Source organism: Abramis brama (genome assembly GCF_963993115.1).
Source record: "Abramis brama genome assembly, chromosome: 2".
Taxonomy (NCBI): Eukaryota; Metazoa; Chordata; class Actinopteri; order Cypriniformes; family Leuciscidae; genus Abramis; species Abramis brama.
The window spans coordinates 43,023,941-43,044,778 of record NC_139964.1 but is presented as its reverse complement, the minus strand read 5'-3'; the positions used below and the strand labels follow the sequence as shown (position 1 = coordinate 43,044,778).

The window sequence follows — 20,838 nt, the reverse complement described above, 5'->3', positions numbered from 1 at the left end:
CGTAACGCTGGCGTCATACGCTGTGGACGTTCAAGGATTTTGCAACTGCGCTGCTTATACTGAAAATGTTGTATATTTCATTAATACATAGGTTTAATCACACCCATTTGTCTGTATATTGCATAGAACTTAAATTAATATTTGCTATGAATGTAAAACGTGGACTTATACGAGAAGTATATAAGAGTCATAAATAAATAAATATTATAAATATATATAGCTATATAGGCTACTTTTTAAAATAAACGACACAAAATTCCTTTTACAAATACAAAAAACCTGCGGATTTGAGGTAAATGCGCAAACAAGATCTTAACATATCCAGTTGTAACTGCAAAAAATCAAGCAGGCACACAAGACTGCAATACCATAAAGTTCTCCACAAGAGGGCAGCAGAATAACAGAACTTCAGCGAGAAATGGTGAAATTGGCCGATACGTTCTGCATTACATTCTACCAAATGGCGAAGGAAAATAGATGAGGCATTCCACCGAATGGGTAAGATTTCTGTCCCCAGGACATTGCATGTATAAATATGCATGAAAATAATTATATCTAAAATACATTTTTTATTAAGAAAAGTTCCTGAACATTAATTTTACTGCAAATTTTAAATATATAATTTAAAAGATTAATAAAACTACTGAGAATAGACAAATAGAATATGTTACATGTCCCCTCTATCTAAACCTAAACTTTATCATGAATCATTAAAATAGTGCATAAATCTTATTTTTATTTTATTTTATTTTTTTGTATTGTTCTGTGACTCAATAAAATTTCTTTCATAAGAAATCCATTATATGTTATATATAAAATACACATTTTTGTCGGGTCCCCGGGTTTTCACTCAGTCCTGTTACCCTTACAAATTGCCCCCTCTAAAAAACTTGGAACAAGCCACAAGACACATTTTCATCTGGAAGTTGCATCATCTGGATCTTGAGAAAACCAAAGTCCTCTCCTCTTTCTGTATATTTGATGAAATTCTAACTATGGCTGAGAAGGTCAATCTCAATATACTGTCCTGTTACCTAAATTTATTTCTTCATATGTTATTTGTTATTTAAAAAAAAATAATAAAATAAATAACTCTTAAGTCAGAATTTGCTCAGTGTCCTCATTAGCATGTATGCTATGTGGCCATATATTGTGCATTTGATAACTTTTTGCTTAAAAACTCAATCCTGTTTCAGTCCTGTTACTCATATGGAAAATAACAGGAGTGAGCTAAAGTAACAGGGGTGAGAGTCCTCTGTTTTGTTGATTTAATAGTGTGAATATTAGTTTATATAATAATTTTCACCTGATTTATGAGTTGTACAGTTACAATTAAATTGTAGTCATTAGTTTTACAATGTGAATACCATACTTCCAGGGAGCCAGTCCACCATGAAGTGACTTAAACTTTTTGTCTTTGTCTTTCTTATATTTGATGGAGAGAACCCTGGTGCCAGAAACACCCACCCATGGCATTCTTACAAGGGAAGGTGCAAGACACACCCGAAACTCTCTCTTTTTCCCCCTTTTTGTCTTAGCTTCCCTCTTTCTCTCTTCCTCTCTCTTCTCTTTCTCTTTCCACCTCCTTCGCTGTGAAGTTCTTCACAGTACATCCCTTCAACACAGAAATGTCATTCACACACACACACACACACAAACACACACACACACACACACTCATTCCACCCAGTGTTCATTCCTGTTAGTAAATGTTTTTTTGTTTTTTTTCTAAAAAAAAAAAGTTAAACCACTGTTCTTATCAGTTTTATCAGGTCCATCATTTATACAATTGTTTAATAAAAGTAAATTATAAAAAAAATAAACAAGGCTTTGGTCTTCTTTAAAATAAAACATGGCTTGGTGTTTTTTATTAAAATACACCTTGCTTCAATATATATATATATATATTGAAGCAAGGTGTATATATATATATAGTGATTTTTTTTTTTTTTTTGTCACAAATATCAATTATTTTAACATAATTTATAACCAATTTAAAATAAACATTTTCTTGAGGGGAAAACAAAGTAATTCTTAAAATTATCCTAAATTAACTTCAAAGTTTTAAAATCTTCCCGGTCTACTGACATTTGTTAAGACATCTGCTTTAAACATTACAATGCTCATGATAACTTTCGTTAACTCTACATTAAATAAATCCACTTATCAAGCTAATTACTCCTGGACAGCAATACCATACAGAGCAACCGCAAAACAGGAAGTTCAAAGACAATATTCTAAAGATGACAGGTCAAATTGTGACCATATTTATATATGATTCTATAGCCACAATAAAAGCTACATTCTCTTGGCCTTACTCTTAATCTTCCTCTTTACAAAACAAGGTAAAGAGGTAAACATTTATTACAGTTACTGTTCAAAGCAGTCGTTGGCCTGCTGTTATTCCTTTTATACATGCACACCTGCTACTGACAACAAACTCAATGTGTCTTGTTTTTAAAGCTCACATGCACGCTCTTTAGCACGGTATCCAGATTTATTTATTTTTTTCGTTATTAATCTCCTCAAAGTCAAATAGGCTCAAGGTAAGGAGGCAAGAGAATTAAGCTTTATAAACAAAAGACCCCTTTTAGCAAAGCTGTCATGAGGGCCTTGGTTTGAACGCTTAACGAGTCCCTTCCTTAACATGAAAAACTCCAACAAAATGAGGACGTATTTCTTTAACTAAAAAGTCCCCCCACACAAGTCTAACAAATCATTTGAAATCCCCAAAAGGGGGACGAAAGTCAGTGCCTCACAAAAAAAGAGAGAGAGTTTCATTGTAATTCATTGACTTGTTCAAAACGCCAAGCTAAAAAGGCGAGAAGAAAAGAGCGGACATTCATGGGTACAGATGCTTTCTCGAGGAGAGACTCCAATGTATGGCCTTTGTTCGCGCTGCGTTAAACTGTTTAAAAGAGGGGTTAACGCAATCCATCAAATTGTCTGAAATTGTGTGAAAATTTCAGAAACCATATGGCCTCCAAACGTTCGCGTCTTTTTTATGTGGCTGGACACACTTGTTTCAGTATGGTGAGCCGCAGGAGTCCAGCCATGCGCCATTGTCGCTTGTCACATCAGGGTGGATGGCTCATTTGTCCTCAGCTTTCATGCTTTACGCTGGAAATTACAGCTTCACCCGTGAACAAAAAGGATTATATAGCCCTGGAGAAACTGGACCAAAACTTGGTGTTTTTGTGTCTTTCTTCTCCTTTTTTTCTCCCCAGCGCCCCAGATTTGTGTTTCTCACATAAATTTCGCTCAGAATGGAAAAACACACGTTGTTGGGTCAAAAGCCAAGTCACGCTATTGGAGAGTGAAAGAGAGAGAGGAGCAAGCCAAAGGCTCTCTGTTTCTTCTGCAGAGAGCAAAAACAATAGCGTTAAAGGGCCAAGAATGTTTTTCTTCCTTTTTTTCTCGAGGAAAGAACTCAAGGCAGTTAGCACTTAAAAAAAAAAAAAAAAAAAAACTATGAAGCTCTTGGTCGTCGTGCACAATACCTTTTTTTTTTGTCAATAAATGTTTAACATCTGAAAATATTTAACTGTTTTTTTGTTTTAAGAAATTCACAGCATCGTATGTAAAATATAATTGAGGTATAAACTGGCCTATGCAGTATAAAGCTATAAAATTCAGACTTTTATTTCTGTAGGCTACCGCTATCAAGAATCACTTAATATACATTAACAATTAGCCTAATGCAAAGGAAAATTATATATATATATATATATATCTTATCTTATTTTATATTTATATATATCAATAAGTGTTTTGTAAGAATATGACGGTTGTTATTGATTTACAGACTCGGCAACAACATCATCATTATAAAAGGTATAAATAAATGTTTTTATTTTCGAACTCAATACATTAAACGACACATTGGTGCAATGCCCTAATTTTGAAAGGCACTATATTGCATGTAAACTGTACAAAACTTTACAAAAAGCAGTCACTGTCGATTGTGTACAAATGAAGAATATGCAATAAATACACTTGTAAAAATAGTTTTCGCATTAGGAAGTTGTATTGCTCTGTTTGTTGCCCTGATTTATGAAATATTCTCTTATTACACTCATTAAAGACATTTTATTATATACAATATATTATACAGCTGCTAGCTCAAACACTATATCGAACAAATACATAGTCTGGCTATAAATAAAAGTTTCAGAAAACACTACAATCATTTATGTTCATGCACGCGTGTTGTTACGCACTGTAACAACTTCAAATATGAGTCTTTAAAGAGTTTAAATCGTGGTTTACATCAGACATCAACGTCTATTTCCACATCTTCGTCCTCGGAGTAGTCTTGACTTGTGTGGTCCGAGAGAGACGACATGGGGGACAGACACAATTTGTGCGCACTCTTGTACTCCTGACCTAGCCGTGGCGAGCACTCGGGCCCCGTGGCTCCAGCTGCACACCTCTCCAGATCCGCCAATTTAGCGAGTTTATCCAGAGGCACTACAACACCCGTGGATCTGACCGACTCCACGTCCGCTTTCATCTCCTCCAGGTCTCGCTTTAATTTTGCCCTTCGGTTCTGGAACCAGGTTATGACCTGCGCATTTGTCAGCCCCAGCTGATGGGCAATTTGGTCTCTGTCTGCAGGGGACAAGTATTTCTGATGGAGAAACCTTTTCTCTAGTTCATATAACTGGTGGTTGGTGAAGGCCGTCCTAGATTTTCGGCGCTTTTTAGGACTGTCCCTTTGACCAAACACAGTCAACCCATCCCTTCCTGTTGAAGAAAAAAAAAAAAAAATGTTATGATGTAACACTGACAGATTTTAAGTTACATTAATAATAGTAGTAGAACATAGCTGAAGGGCTAATAAATAATTGCTAATAATTGCTATTTACTTTTGATAAGATTTTTAACTTTCCTTATATAGCCTACCTATTAATATTAATAAGTTGATAAGATTCAATATTAATTTAAACACGAATCAATGAACACATTAACATATAGACTATTAATCAGAATTAATTTTTTGACTAGTGCCACTTTACTGTAAAAAAAAAGAGAAAAAGTTGCTGCCTTAAATGTTTAAGTACAATCAACTTGGATGTTTAAGTCATTTCAACTTAAATGGCATTAAACTGAAAAATTAGTTGAATCTTGTATAACTAAGTTAAATAAAAAAGTTTTCAATAAAAAAGTTGAAAATTGCTTAACTTATTTTGATGAGTAATGTAAAACATGTTGTTATAACATTGATCACATTTTTTTTTACTATTTGTACATTCATTTTGAATTATTATTATTTATTTATTTTACAATCTAAAACTTAAATTACACTCTGTCTTTTCTTACCTTCTGCTGCATGGAGCACGCCTAATTCGAGACCTTTGAACGTTTTGCTCGCCAGCTCCTGCAGAGCACACAGAGGCGATGTTTGACTGATGAGAGTCTGCCTCGATATAGTGATGCTCTGCCGGGCTCTCTCTGTTGCTGGAAGCCGGTGAATCCTGTGAGGTCGTTTGACAGTAGGTTTGCTGAGGATGTCTGCGATGCTGAAGGGCGTTAAGGGCTTGTTGGAACTCGCAGGTGGTGGAAGGTGGTCCAGGGGGTTCATCCCACGCCTCTCCATAGCCTCACACATTTTGACAACTTTGGTGGTCGTCATCCAAGCCTTTGCCAATCAGCTTTGGTTACAAAACTTGTGTTTAAGAGAAGTGGTATCAAAATATATATATATGCTATATATATATATATATATTTTTTTTTTTGCGATAGTAAACTATAACTTTATGTCCAGTTTTCCAATAATCTTGCAGCACGTGATTGTTGCAGCTACAATGGTAACGTCCAACGAGTTAGTCTCTCACCAAGCATCACCACCCAACAGCAAGTAGCAGTGAGATCTTGTGCTTTGACAGCTCTGCAGTTCTGTTAAGAGTTCTGGAGACTGAGGAGACTAGTGATCACTTAATTAACTATGACGGAAAGGCGGAGTCGTGTAAAGTGATGAAGGTTTGTGTTTGGTGGCTGTTGTTTTTGCCTTCTACACAAGAAACAGTCCTAAACGACGACTGATCAATCTTAGAGTTGTTTTACCCATTCTAATTCCTACCGAAGCTCTTTAAAAGTGAACAACTGGTGAGATACTCATATTAAAAAGCCTTCGCGCCAATTATTTAAATCAATAATGAATAAACGTGTGCAATATTTTATTATTGAAAAATATATATTTTCTGCAATGCAACATTGTTTACGAAGCAGTCTGGTATTAAATCAAATATAGCCTATTTATAACACATAGGTCTACGTGTTATTGTTTTCATAAGATAAGGAGGGAAATTATTTTGTGCATTTTGAGTCTTTTAGACATGCTAAAAAAAATAAAAGTCGACAGTTTTAAGTGAACCATGCTTTTTCTGAAGTTCATATGCGATCGCTGCTTATTGGCCTACACAACATGATGTATTATTCATTAATTATTAGATAATTACATAAAACATACTGGCATTTGGAATTTGGAATTTTATTTGTTATCCGTTTAATATCGGAACTCATGCCTGTGTCCTGAGTTCTAATTGCCATATTTATTATGCTATAAAAAGTATTAAATCTTATTTCCCGATTCGTTAAATCTTAACCAAAGTGGGTTTTTTTCTTCTTCTCGTTATGTAAAATTATAAAGTGCATGGAAAAGCTGCAGGTCTGGAAGTTCTGAACTAAGGTCGAAACTTTTACCAAGATGCTGCCAAGCATGCCACCTTGTAAAAAAATAGCTTAAGTTCCTAAATTCCCCAAATAAATACCTTCCCCAAAGTAATTTCTGAATTCAAAAAAATAATAGGTAAGTTAATTAAAAAAAAAATATTATAAAATAATAAGGAATATTGATTCTCAGAGATTAATAGAAGTGCATGGTCCAAGATATAAATGCAACCTAACAGAACAAGATTAGTCTGGTTTGCTCCTGTAATTGCCCACTGGTGCAAATTGCCATTGGATGAAGGAAAATGGAAAATTAGGACAAAGGATGGACTTATTTAGCTGATTAACTTTATATATTAAGCTTTTTATTTCAATGTGGAACTATTGTGGGGTCTTGTGAAATTGGTTAAAAACATGCAGACATGAATACTGAAAACTCACAGTTCTCCTATTAATATTGAGCACAAAAAGAGCACAAACTTTAACTTTGACAACAGACATGACTGTTTAATTTGAGAGAGAGAATATGTCACCCAATGAACGCTCTATCGTTTATTCTTTTTTCTTCAAACAACACACACGGCATACACACTCTATTCTTGCAGCTTCTGCAGGAAACATGAATTAGCCCAGTCAATGCAGTCTGACTGTTGAGTTAATGGCAGTCTTGACCTCTGGCTGCCTTCTTTGTTTAGTGTTTTTCTTTATTAACTGGGGCTTCAAAGTCTATAACTCTATCAGAGTAAATAGTTTTTTAGTGACATCTGAAATGAGAAAAAATATTGTTAAAAGAATCTACTATTAAGCCAATTATAATGCCCATAATGGGCAGCCATAAACATAACGAAATAACTGGTGTTTTGATTATTCAGAATAAAGAAAGCATTTCTGGATTAAGCCTAGCACAGAGACAAGAATACAAAGGAAGGGCTTTTTCCCCCAGAAATTCTTAATTTAAAATGCATGATGTTAAATTAACATTTACTAGAGCAGTTACACCAAATATCTCGCATTGTCTCACAATGACAATCACTAATTGTCAAAGTCTGATACAGGCTTTATGTTAAAATTTGGTTGAAATGTATTATAGCCTATTATAGTTTAAAGATTAATCAATCAAAAAATAATCAGAATAATTAAAATCATGTGATCTCCACACATTGTATACTGTATATTCAAAGGGAAATTATAGACAGCCTGGATGGGGAATGAACATTGTGATTATGGAAGATCATCTGCCTAAAGTAAATCAGCTGCTGAGTCCTTCAGAGAGAGTGATGTCAGCTCAACTAAAGATTATTTATAAATCATAAAACAGCTGATCTGAAGAGCTATATGAGGCAAATATGGAGGCAAAAAAAGTAAACGAAGAGGCAATAAATAGATGAATAAATAAAAGTGTCAAATACAGAAACCTATTGAAATGCCATGTTTAAAATGACTTTGATTAAAAACCAGTTGTGCAGTCTCATGCGTGTGAATGTGAGAGTGTGTTTGAGTTGGAAGTGGAAGTGGAAGGTGAACAGTATCCAATATCTAAGAGAAACATGAGCTTGTGGTAATCCACCAAATCCCACCCCTTAAAACAGACCACCTTCAATGATTATTAAGTTACATGTGACATTTTGATCAAACGTTTATTTCTGTGTAATACAAGCGTTTCATCTCACATCGGAACATTCCCTGATAGGGAACAGATAGTCTTGATAGAGCCGTCGAAGTGTTAAAATAAACAATGTTTATACAACTTTACAAAGGAAGAATCTGAATTAGATTGCTTAAGAATGCCTTTATGCTTCTGTTAGGTTCAATAAAGGTTATTTTGGACGCAGCTTCTAAGATGTGAAAATGAAGTCACCTTCTATTTTGAATAGATTGCAAAAGTGTCACACAAGTTTCCAAAAAAACAAACAATTTAATGTTATTTTTTATGTATATTATAATTTGAGCAAACAAACCTTTAACAGTTATTCGTCTATTATATTACTATTATATTAGTCTATATAATAAATGCCAGCATTTCATACATTTTCATGTGAATCTTAAGTGATTTGATATTCCAGTTATGTAAACAGCTGCAAAGTGTGTGTGCTGCATGTAATTTGCCTTCAGTGAGTATCAAAATGTTGGAATAGTCACAAAGAGACAAAGTTCCCTATGAAAATGATTGAGAGCTTCAGGGAATCTTTACATTCAAAATGATCAGGAAAGCACAATGAGCTTATTAATGTAGGTGCAGGTTTATTCCAAAATGCCATAGACTCAACACTTTCCTGAACACATACACTGCAGAAAAGTTTTCCTGATCTGGGAATTCACTGTGTGAAATTTTCAGTTTTGTTCAAGATGATCAAATCAGATAATTATTGAACAAATGAAAGGGTAAAGGATGATAAAGGATTTAGGGTAAAGAGCCCCCATTTTACGAGCAAAAGCCCTACAATGTTGGTTGAAAGATGCCTGCAACAAATCGCTTTCCATTAGCGAGGAGGAAGGGTTTGTTTTGTTTATCTTGCCATATCAAAAATGTATATTTTCATTTGTATATGCATGTGTAATGGTTGCTCTGTCAATGAAGGGACGAAGATGAGAGGTTTCCACAAGATACAGACAGCTAGTGCAGACACAACCAAACACACATATATATCAACGTGACAATGAACAACAGACAAGCAGGAACTTAAGTAGTGCAGATAATGAGGTGCTAATTAAACACAGCTGAACTAAAACTCATAATGCTCGTGACCATGGAGACAGCTACATGTGATGAAACAAACTAAAAGTTCAAACTAACAGAACTGTGACAGCATGGTAACAATTATATCCCTAATATTACTGACCCCGTACACTTTTGCTGCCACCTTTATTTGCAACATGATTTTTATTAAGCACAAGCTTCTATGATAATTTCTTGGCGCACAAATTGTGTCTAAATATATATGTTTTGTAATATTTTGTTATTTTGTAAAAAATATTTTATACAACATTAAAAATGTACATGTTGTTGTTGTTATTATTATTATTATTATTATACAATAATTAATGCTATTGCAATTTGTAATGTTTTTGATATTTTATTGTAGCACTTTTATAACAACAAATGTTTAAGAACAGGATATCCTAAAGGTCAGAGATCAATGTTTTTGACTGCTGTGTGAACAAACAGGCCAGGCTTATGTTGAGGGTCACAACCTTCAGATTAGTCACAGTAAAACATAAGCCAATGGAGATGGGGTAAAATTACATATATTCAATTAAAAGAGAATAAAGCACATAACTGCAAATACTGGAACTATACTGAAAACACACTAATAATTGGTATTACAAGTGCATTGTGGTGGAAAATTAGTACAGTGTAACATTATGTCATTTAGAGAACATACTGGATTTGAAAAAGCAGTTTAAAAACAAATAACAGTAGAGACTGAGAAAAATGAGAGATTTCTCGACTCTAAATTAAATGTGAATATACATTGTGTAATGGCTTCAGGCCTAACAAATAATTAGATTCTAAATCAGTGTAATTAAAAGGTTGAATCACAGAAGAAAGAAAAGCTCATCAAAAGCGAAAAAGAGATTTTAATACCATTAAATAAAGAACTGAAGCAAGGAACATTAATGTAATCGTGTATTTCCCCTGAAGGTAATGGTGAATGGGCTGGAAATTTGAGATTTTATTTATTTATTTATTTTTTAACGTTGGTGAAAACAACAGACTGAAAAAACTGATCAATTATTGATGCAGCCATGTCAAAAACCCAGAAATATGTGCCTGTTTATTGTTTAGGAGATAGCCTAATAAAATATTCATATTATTATATTAACCATATTAATTATATTAATTCGATGATATTATAATATTCAATTTAATCAAATTCACTCATGTTTTAAGGTCCAATAGCCTTGATCTGAGAAGGCTTTTATTAATTAAAAACTAATTAATTTAAAAAAAAAATTTAAATTAATATTTTATTAGATGTTTTATAGGGTAATATTGCGTAATGACAATCCCCTGGCCTGAACAAAACCTTTCGTGAAAAGTAAGCGGAAAGCATGCGAGTGTGCGGTACTGAACTCTGTGCCGCTGTCCTGAGGATTCACTAACATAAGTCTGCCACCTACTGGAGACATGAGGAACTTAAATAGTTATGGTGTTTCTAAAACTGACTGTGACTGTCTGTAAAACAACACATACAAGAACAAGAACGATAAATCGAAGAGCCCCATAGCCACAGGCAAACGCTTTGTTATTAAAATAATACTTAGTTACAACATATGAAAATCGCAAAATTATATAGGCTAGGCCTACTCCAGATAAAATGATCTGTACCAGATTCTTTGATTTTAGAAATGACTGAACTCTAAAAATGCAACCTGTATTTCACTGAACGTGGGACTGAGGCTTCTCAGCAGTCTGCTGCCTCTTTGTCCCGATGGCAGAACATTTGTTACTCTGCGCCCATGTGGCATTGTGCCTGTCTGCTGGTTAGGCCTGATGCCAGCGGACACAGTCATTCCCTTTGAAAGCTGTTCACACAGCCTGGCATCAAAATACCTCCGGTTGCCCCTAATGGTATTTGAGAATGTAGCATATTAGGAATGCTTTTGTATTCCAGGAAAACATGAAAACATGTCATTCCAATACACTAATATAATAAAACATGTCACATAATATTACACAAATGCAAATAGTGACTAAAACAAACAAACAAACAAACAAAAAATGACTGATGAGTAATTTGGCTCAATGACAGGTCAAAGTGTCAAACCTGAAGTGTTTAATTAACCCAACAATGGAGACTGTTTCAGTGCAGCCCATACTGCAATGAGTGAGGCTCTACAACTGTGCATGTGTATGTGTGTGTGCTATACAGTGAAAAAAGTGTCGGATTTACTTTGAAACGATTTTCACTCAGAGATTGCTTGTAAATTTTACAAATATTTAAAAAAACACATTGCAATAAATGTGAAATTTTGAAGTACAGTAGAAATGCTGAAATAGTATTAATAAAACGTATTCCAATTAACCCTTTTTTTTATTAACAGCTTAAAAAAATATATGTTTTTACAGTGTACATTGCTTCATATTAAAAACTCATACTGGACACTGCAGTACCCCAGCTAACAAAAATGTGTTCTAAGAACGTTTTGCTAATGTTATTTAGTAAAAGTTATCTGAATGTTCTCTGAAATGTCTTTTAAAAAATGTTTTGGTTATGTGAACATTAAGGAACATTCCATTTGATCATTTTGCAAACATTATGGGATCATTACCTTTGAACTCGAAACGTAGTGCTAAAAAAAAAAAGAAGAAGAAGTTAGATGATTGTCCAACTAAAATGTTTCAGAGAAAAAAAAAAGTTCCATGCTTTTGTGCTAACATTGGAGAACATTGGACCAGATACATTTGAATGAACACACTCTTAAAGGGTTAGTTCACCCAAAAATTAAAATCCTGTCATTAATTACTCGCACTCATGTCGTTCCAAACCTGTAAGACTCTCGTTCATCTTCGGAACACAAATGAAGATCTTTTTGATAAAATCTGAGAACTTTCTGTCCCTCCATGGACAGCTACACTACTTTGATGCTTCAAAAAGTTGAAGAGATCATACAACTAATCCATATGAATCAAATGGTTTAGTCCAAATTTTCTGAAGAGACACAATCTCTTTATATGATGAAAAGATTGAATTTAGGCTTTTATTGCATATAAACATTGATCAGCAAACATAAAAAGGAGCTCAACTGAACCTGTTTGATGCGCGAGAACAAACGTGCGGCGTGACACGAAAATGAACCTCACTGGTTCTTCTGGAAGCTCAAACATGCTGCGTAACAAGAGAATGAACCTCAGTGGTTCTCGCCTGTCAAGCAAACATGCTTGAGCTTCCGTTTACCACAACTGATGTGTAAGTTGTACATCAATTCATATAGGTTAGTTTTACGATCTCTTTATGAACTTTTTGAAGCGTCAAAGTGGTAGTTGCGTAGCTGTCAATGGAGGGTCAGAAAGTTCTCAGATTTCAATAAGATCTTCATTTGTGTTTCTGAAGATGAACGAAAGTCTCACAGGTTTGGAACGACATGTGGGTGAGTAATTGATGACAGAATTTTCATTTTTAGGTGAACTGTCCCTTTAACGTCACTGGGAGAATGTTTACTTTGAGAGAACCTTGCCAGAACGTAGAGCCAAAGTTCTGAAAACATTCCCTGTGAGACACTGCAGGTCACAGTAACACGTCATCCTTGTCTAGCCATATAGTAACACTCATTTGAAAAGGCTGTTTAGTAATATTGAATTCGCGTTATATGTTATTTTTTAAGTTACTTTATTGCGAAAAGTACTTTATTTTTTCATTTGAAATTGCTCATTATATAGTTACACACAAATATCACCTGCATCTCTGTCAGTGTCTGTCGGAAACATAATTGAATCTGAGCAGAACATATTGTGCCACTAGGATGTCATATGGTCTTCTTGTCAGATCAATGAGTTGCTCTGACTGAACCCAGCTTTACGTATCACAGAGAGACAGGGGGAGGGCTGTGGGGATCTGCTTTGAGCCTTTAACATCAATTACACTCAGTTTGATGAATGGGATGGCATTAGTGAAGAGAAATGCTCAGCTGCTCTTTGAATGTGAGTAAGTATGTGTCGGAGTCAGTGTGTCTTTGTTTTCATTTGTGAAGTCACTTACTTAGCAGCATCAAGCTTTGTGTTTGTGTGTGTGTGTGTGTGTACTGTACAAGAAGAGTATCTGTCTGTGTCAGAGAGGCTTTGGTCGCCTGTAGTTTGGCCCAAACACTCCCACATTGAGCCTGTCAGACACTCATCAATCAGAAGGGTTAGTAAAAGCCATTTAGGCAGTTTAACGAGCCGGCCAATCACTGGAGAGTGAGCTCATTAGCATACTCAATTGCCCTCATTTATGCTGGAGACTGTTGGAGGTTTGGCCTCATTGTTGTCATAGTATAGTGCAGGACTGGAATGAAATGCCTGAACAAACAATATTGCGGAAAAAAAAACAAATGAAGAAAATAAAATTAAGAGACATGAACTGTCTCATCACTCCAGTTAGCTTAAATCACAGATCTTTCCTTCTTCCATGCTCTATTTTTCTCCTTATTTTTCTCTCTCTATCTATTTGATTTTATTTCGTAATTGTTCTCATTTACCGAATTTTCTTTTTATATAGAATATTCTTAATGGGTAATTGCATAACAAAAATTGTTCTATCTACACTGATACGCTTTCTCACATATACATCTAGTAATACCTTATACAATGTATTATAGTGTAATTCATATCAGATTATGTATTGTTAGAATTATTATTACATTTGACCTTTATAATAACTTTCATTAAAAACAATAACGTCATTACATTATATAATTACAGCAATTAGTTATTATTATTATTATTATCATCAGATCAGGGGTTACCTTTATAAAATAATAAGGTTAATTAAAAACAATAACATTATTACATTATATAATAATAATAATAATCTCTCCCCACATACTACAGCTCATAGCAAAGACACAAGTCCATGTCGAACCACCCTGTTAGCAGTATTCTCTAAGTAATATAATAATAAAATCCATAAAAAGATTGTTAGAAAAGTCATTATTTAAAGGAAAAGTCTATGTGTTTCATATGTCTTCCCTCTACTTTCTATGCAACTTGTACTGCATGGACCCTTGGTTTAAAACCCTGTTGTGAGTTGACTGGCTCTGCACAAACACAATAAAACCATAGACAAATACTGTAATCACAAACTAACAATTCCTTTCACCCACGCAGCTCTGCATGTCTCCGCTACAGTACACCTGCTCTCTGAATCTGTCCTAAATATATAGAGCCACTGACTTCTCCTCCTCTGCACTCCGAACCACATGCTTTCCCGGCCAAATAAGACAGTGATGAATCCAATGGGTTTTTGGTGTCCTGTTTTTATGAACTAGGCCTAAATAGGCAGTGACTCTATTCTCCCCGTACAGCTTTTCTGCCTGCCTGCTCTTTTGTCCTTAAAAGAGACTGGAGCCACAAAGAGGAGCTACACATTAACACAGCCCCTTGTCCTGGCTATTCAGTGTAGCAGAGCACAGCTGTCTCACAGCACACTCTGCGGGTCTGAAGGGTGAGGGGTGACAGGGGGTTCACTTACACTGAGCGGCCCCCTCTGGAGCACGGAGCGAAGAGCGTTTGGGAGAAATTGAGAAGGATGGCAAAAAAGGCTCACTATTTCCAGTGATGGAGAGGGTGCTTCGTCACACGTGACAGACAGTTTGGGCGGCCCCTTTCTTGGTCGCTTTGCTAACGGTGCGGCTCGACTTGGACTCGTGTCTTTGTGACGAGCCGGAGTATGTGCGGGCTGTTTAAGCTGAGTTCAAAGGTCTTTAGCATAGTGAGTCTGTGCTGTATGGTGGAGGCTGAGTAATTAAAACCCTTTGGTGTTTTAATAGCATTACCACCCATTGAGATGATGTTTGCAGGTGATTACACTGACTTTCAGCTGTGCTTCTTTCAAATTTGGAATTACTATTTACATTTTAGAATATTCTTGTCGATATTCATTTTTTTTTTTTTTTTTTTTTGTGAACTTTTTAAAATCCCAGTGGTCTTGGACTTCAGTTTATCAACTGCTGCACTGCACACTGAATTTCTGCACACTTTTGGATTTGGATTTAATAAAAAAAAAAAAGATTTTAGTGTGGTTGAGTGTGGTGTGGTATAAAAAAATAAAAAAAAAAAAAAAAAAATATATATATATATACATACTGTATATAAAAATAAAACAAAACATGTGGTGCTAAAATGCATCATTGATATGGATAAAAGCGTCTGCTAAATGAATGTAAATGTAAATTTATACTGTATGTTTTTGATTAGATATTAATGGAAATTTGCATCTATATTTCACAGAACTCCAAAACAAAACGGTTTCATTTTCTCAAATAAATGAAGTTTAGACATTTTTAAGATTCTGGCTCACTATAAATTGAGTTGCTACTTTTTGTATGCTCAGTAAAAATGTAGGTTTGACATGTAGGCTATGTTAAAAATGTAAGCAGTGAACACTGCCATAAATTCAGCATTTTTATTTTAAGTTCAATAAAATTTCCTTTTTTCCCCCTTTTTCATCTCTACTGATGAAATGTAACATAAAATACAAAGAATTTAGAATTATTTTTTTGACCACAAGCATTTCCAGCAGCCAGTCACGTTTAGCTTCACTGTATGCTTATGCATCAAATATTCAAATATATTAATCATAGTTATTTTGATGTCTCATTATTATTATTTTTTAGCAGAGACTGCACATTTTTCTACACATCTGTGTAAATCAGCATTGTCTTAGAAAATTCCCAGTGCAATAAATATGCTTACATTCGCTTACAGCACAATATCCTTTGTTAAATCAAGAGCCTTTGGTATATTTGGGACAATTCAATTAATCTTATTCTCAGCATGACACCCCAAGAGAACATTTCCTGAGCTTATGATGACTGATGTTTCATCCGCACTGCTCTGACAGTGGTCTTATCTGATCTGAGATCAGCTTTCAGTGGTTAAGGCTATAGAAGGATGAGCAGTCTTGATCTGTGTAAAAAATGTCTGTCAGCGTAAACCTAATAAAAGTAATTTAGACAGATTTACACTCATGATGCTGAAGTGGAGGGCAGGAGAAGAGAGACAGAGTGATTTATCATGCAAGGAAAGACAAATTAACTTAATAACCACCAGACTCAGCACTGGAGAACAGCCATTATCAGCCAACAGGAGTTTAAAACGCGTAATGGACTGTGATTAAGAACTCATTTAGCATGAGGCCATGGAGATATGCTCCCATTGTTGCACCTGCAAGTGTGTTTTTATGAATGTAAGTTTTATGACCTAGTTTCTTCTGTGTGAACTGCAACTGAGAATGTTCACTAGTTATACATAGTGAGTTGAAGGGATTTTCATTTTGAAGGGGAAAAAAATCATTTACTGTCATCATTTACTTACCCTCATGTCGTTCAAAACCTGTATGTATGTCTTTCCTCTGTCGAACACCAAAGAAGATATTTTGAAAAACGTTTTATTATCCCACGACCCTATAAGCAGTTTAGAGAATGGATGGATTGATATTTTATTATCTTTCACTATTTGGATAAAATCAGAAGAGGTTCATATAGGTTTGGCATGAAGGGTGATTAAACGATTACAGTATTTTCATTTTGGGGTGAACTTTGGTGATCTGTTTATTCTGTTAATTTGATCTATTCAATTTGCCATCCAAGGATTGTCCAGCAGAGGTCAGTATAGGAGACCTATCCACAACTTCATAAGCACCGACCCGTTCACAATTGTTTTAAACGTCAGCTGTTCTTCAGCAGAATCTCATACTACAAGAGACTCTATCTTATGCCTTGAACAAATATTAAGTCATAAATCTTTGGCAGTGGCCAGAGTTTTTAAATATTGAAAAAAAAAGGAAAGAAAAAGCACCATAAAACTGTTATAAATGTGGTATATTAAAAGTAATTTTTAATTGTTGAATTGTTGAAGTACTAAAATAACTAAAACTACATGTAGTTTTAGTTATTTTAGTACTTCAACAATCTATAAAACTTTAAAATTAAAATGTAAATAAGCAGTAAATATAACAAATACAATCTCATTTAAAATGTTAAAAACTATATAGTATTTATTTACGTTGAAGTACTAAAATAAAGAATTAATGTAAATAATGGTAGATACTGTTTATAATGTTACTCTGATATTATAGTTTTTGTTAACATTTTAAATGAGTTTTTATTTGTTATATTTACTGTTTACATTTTAATTTTAGTTAAAGTTTTAGTAATTTGTTTGTGTTTTTGCAAATTTGTATTATTTTTTTAATATGTCTATATATTTTGGTAACACTTTAGTGTCATTGTTACATATGTTACATGTAGTAACTATAGTAATAACTATAAATTATGCATAATTACATGCAACTAACCCTAAACAAAACCTCCCAATCCTAACCCTATTGTAAGTACATGTATAGTTACCATAATAAAAAAATTAAAATAAAGTGTAACCTATTTCTTTAAGTTTTAGTTTTAGTTATTGTAGTAGACCTACTTCAACGTGAACTAAACGAAAATGAGAAACATTGTCTTGGTAACTATCTGAAATAATATGCAGCGTTGAAGTACTAAAATAACTAAAACCTTTTGTTTCAAGTAATGACTTTTTTATGGTTTTATTTTTATTTTTAGTCAACAGTAATAACCCTGGTTTGCCCCATTTATGTAAATACAAAGTGTAAATTTACAAAGTGTAAATAGAAGCAATATGATATTTGTAATAAAGAAATGTTGGCCAGAGTTACAGTAGCTAAAACAGGCTTTGTCGACGAGGTTATTTGCTCAAGGTGTATAGACATGGCATAAATATTTATGCACCACTAGCAGTGCAAAATAAGTACTTTACTTGAGCACATTAGACTTTGAAATATATTTCTGCATACTGAAATTTAGTGGAGCTATTTTTCTTGCAGGGCAGATCTGTAACAAAAATGTACATACAATATACAAAGAAAGAGACACAATTAAGAAGAAATGGTTAATGGTCATATAAAATAAAGTCAGAGGATCTCAAATGAAACTCAATGAAAGTGTGTAACTGAACAAAAGAACGTTTGTAATTTTGGAGCAATAGCACAGCCTGCTGACAAACAGAGGCGAATAACAGGCAACGGATCCTCCCACCATTACAAAACCACCATTACAAAAATACATTGTGGCAGGATCAGTTAAACTAATAATAAAATAAATAAATAAAATTAAGAGTATCATTTAAATTACTTTTGGCATTTTTCTTTTTGAAATGTAAGGATTTATTTTAGCGCCTAAATGATCATGTCTTATGTTTGTAACATGCATTCTGTTGTCTAGCAGTCATAACTACAAATATCACAAATTAAACATTGACTTTTCCATGTGATATGTTGAATATGCATCCAACACCAAATCAAAAGATCTTACAAATGGACTTGTTACAAAATATTACAAAAATACCATACTGGGTGTTGTCAAAGATATAATGTACGGAGCCCAGGAGATGCGTGCTCATTTTGTTTCCAGCTCATGACTTTTCTTTTCCGTGGAACACAAAAGGTTTTTGAAGAATATCTCGGGTTCTTCGGGTCTGGGTCTCAAGCGGCAAAAAAAAAAAAAAAAAAAAAATCATAAATGTGGTCCATATGACTAGTGCACCATATTCCAAGTCTTCTAAAGCAATGCAGACTTAAGCGTACTAATGATTGGAGAAGTCCTGTATATGTCACCAGAGAGATGTCTGTTGTTTTCACTAAAAGATCCAGTAATGGCATTTTGATTAAACATTATTTCCTTTTTTTTTTTATGAAACATATGAATGGTTGAACTGTTGAACTGTTCACAATAACATCTATAACATGCATCTAAGGACTTAGGATAAGGCGACTTTAAGATAAGAGCTGTTTACCAAGGAGGCCTATACAGAAACCTATTAATATTCATCTCAGTTGCTGTTTCTCACCTTGATTCCCTGGAAGTACTCAGCCTGGGTGTTGTCATCTTTGCAACCACGAACATCTGGCCACGAACATCTGTCATGTGACTGATCACTCATCAAAGGCCGAAGTCAAAGTAAAATATACGTATGTACATTTCATACTTTTAAAAGCCCTCCAAAAATAATGTCACTGGTAAAAGTTCTACCAATTTAGATGGTGCTTGGAAAAAAAATATTTAGGCAGCATATACACATGGATGGCCATCAGTGGGGAATCCTGCTTTTTTACAGTAGCCTATCTACCAGCAGTGGGTAAGGGGGTGACACTAACCAGCCAATTCCTGACCCCTGGATGTTAGACACTCAGGAAATAACTGGATACAACACCATAAGCCTACAGTGTACAATGTATAGAACTGTACATGGTTCCAAACACTTGAACTGCCACAAATACTGCTCTTAGATTTCTCAGAGAAATGTATATTTTCATGCAGTGCAGGTTATTGAAATAGTGTTGTGAAACAAAAGCACACGAGTATTCCCATTGGAGCCAAGTGGGATTTAATAGTAAATTCCTCCACGTGTTCCTACCCGATGCAGTCTAACATTTCTCATTACCGGTTAGATTTACAGATATCTGGATGAATGAGTGACGAGAGTATATAGTGAGAGAGAGAGTGAATAACCTCCTGTGTGAGATAATAATTGATTCTTCACAAACATTTGTCTGAGGCTACGGACATCACTCCAGGCTGAGAGTCATATGACCCAAACCATTTGACATGAGAACATATTACTCAGAAAAGCACAAGACGCCTGCCAGGTCTGTTAGCAGAAGTCGCTCTCTGATATATATTAAGTTAAACAACCCAAACACTTCTGTAACTACATAAATATATAAGTGTATATTAAAAAAAATAATTGTATCATAAGATTCAGTTATCATCTGATCCTTTTCATGTAAATTCTGAGGTTTTGCGTCAACACATACTCATGTGAGAAGAGAGAGATCCAAAAAAAAAAAGAAGCCAGAGGGAGCTAGTAGCCTACAGAGCCCAAATAAATCCAAACACAGAACTATTATTTCAAAATGTGTTAAAGGTTAGTCACAAGGATGAGCAACTGGAGAATATTTGAAAATGAGGGGAAACAAATATATTTAATGTTCATAAACCTCTGCCTAGTACCCTATAAATTCCTCTTTTGAATTGAGTGTATGTGATTCACATTAAACTTTGTTAATTTAGTATTTTTTAAGGGATAATTCACCTCCAAAAGAAAACTGGCATCATTTCTTTTATTCTGTGAAACACAAAAGAAGATATTTTGAAGAATGTTGGTAACCAAATAGTTTTGACAACAAACCTTTCTCAAAAATATGTTATTTTATGTTCTACAAAAGAAAGGAAGTCATGCAGGTTTGGAATTACTTTATGGTCAGTAAATGATGACAGGATTTTCATTTTTGGGTGAACTAACTTTTTAAGCCCCTGTGGGCCTGATGCGAAGCAAAGGTCACCGAACCATGACTAATGTTTTAAGATAGTGGCTTGCAGTCTGGTTTCACGTGAGTGCTTAAACAGCGGTGCTAATTCACACCGCAAGACATGTACACATTTAAAATTTAG

The 20,838-nt window shown here is 34.4% G+C and overlaps 1 protein-coding gene across 1 annotated transcript; it reads right to left on the bottom strand.

Annotated features, from left to right (window-relative positions):
- Positions 1–4,270: 4,270 nt before the first annotated feature.
- On the bottom strand, positions 4,271–5,635 carry lbx1b (ladybird homeobox 1b; the record flags this gene model as incomplete). The annotated part of the gene is made up of 2 exons (XM_084090588.1): positions 4,271–4,746; positions 5,323–5,635. The coding sequence occupies 2 exons, from the start codon at positions 5,633–5,635 to the stop codon at positions 4,271–4,273; spliced, it is 789 nt and encodes a 262-aa protein (XP_083946714.1).
- Between the last annotated feature and the right edge of the window lie 15,203 nt (positions 5,636–20,838).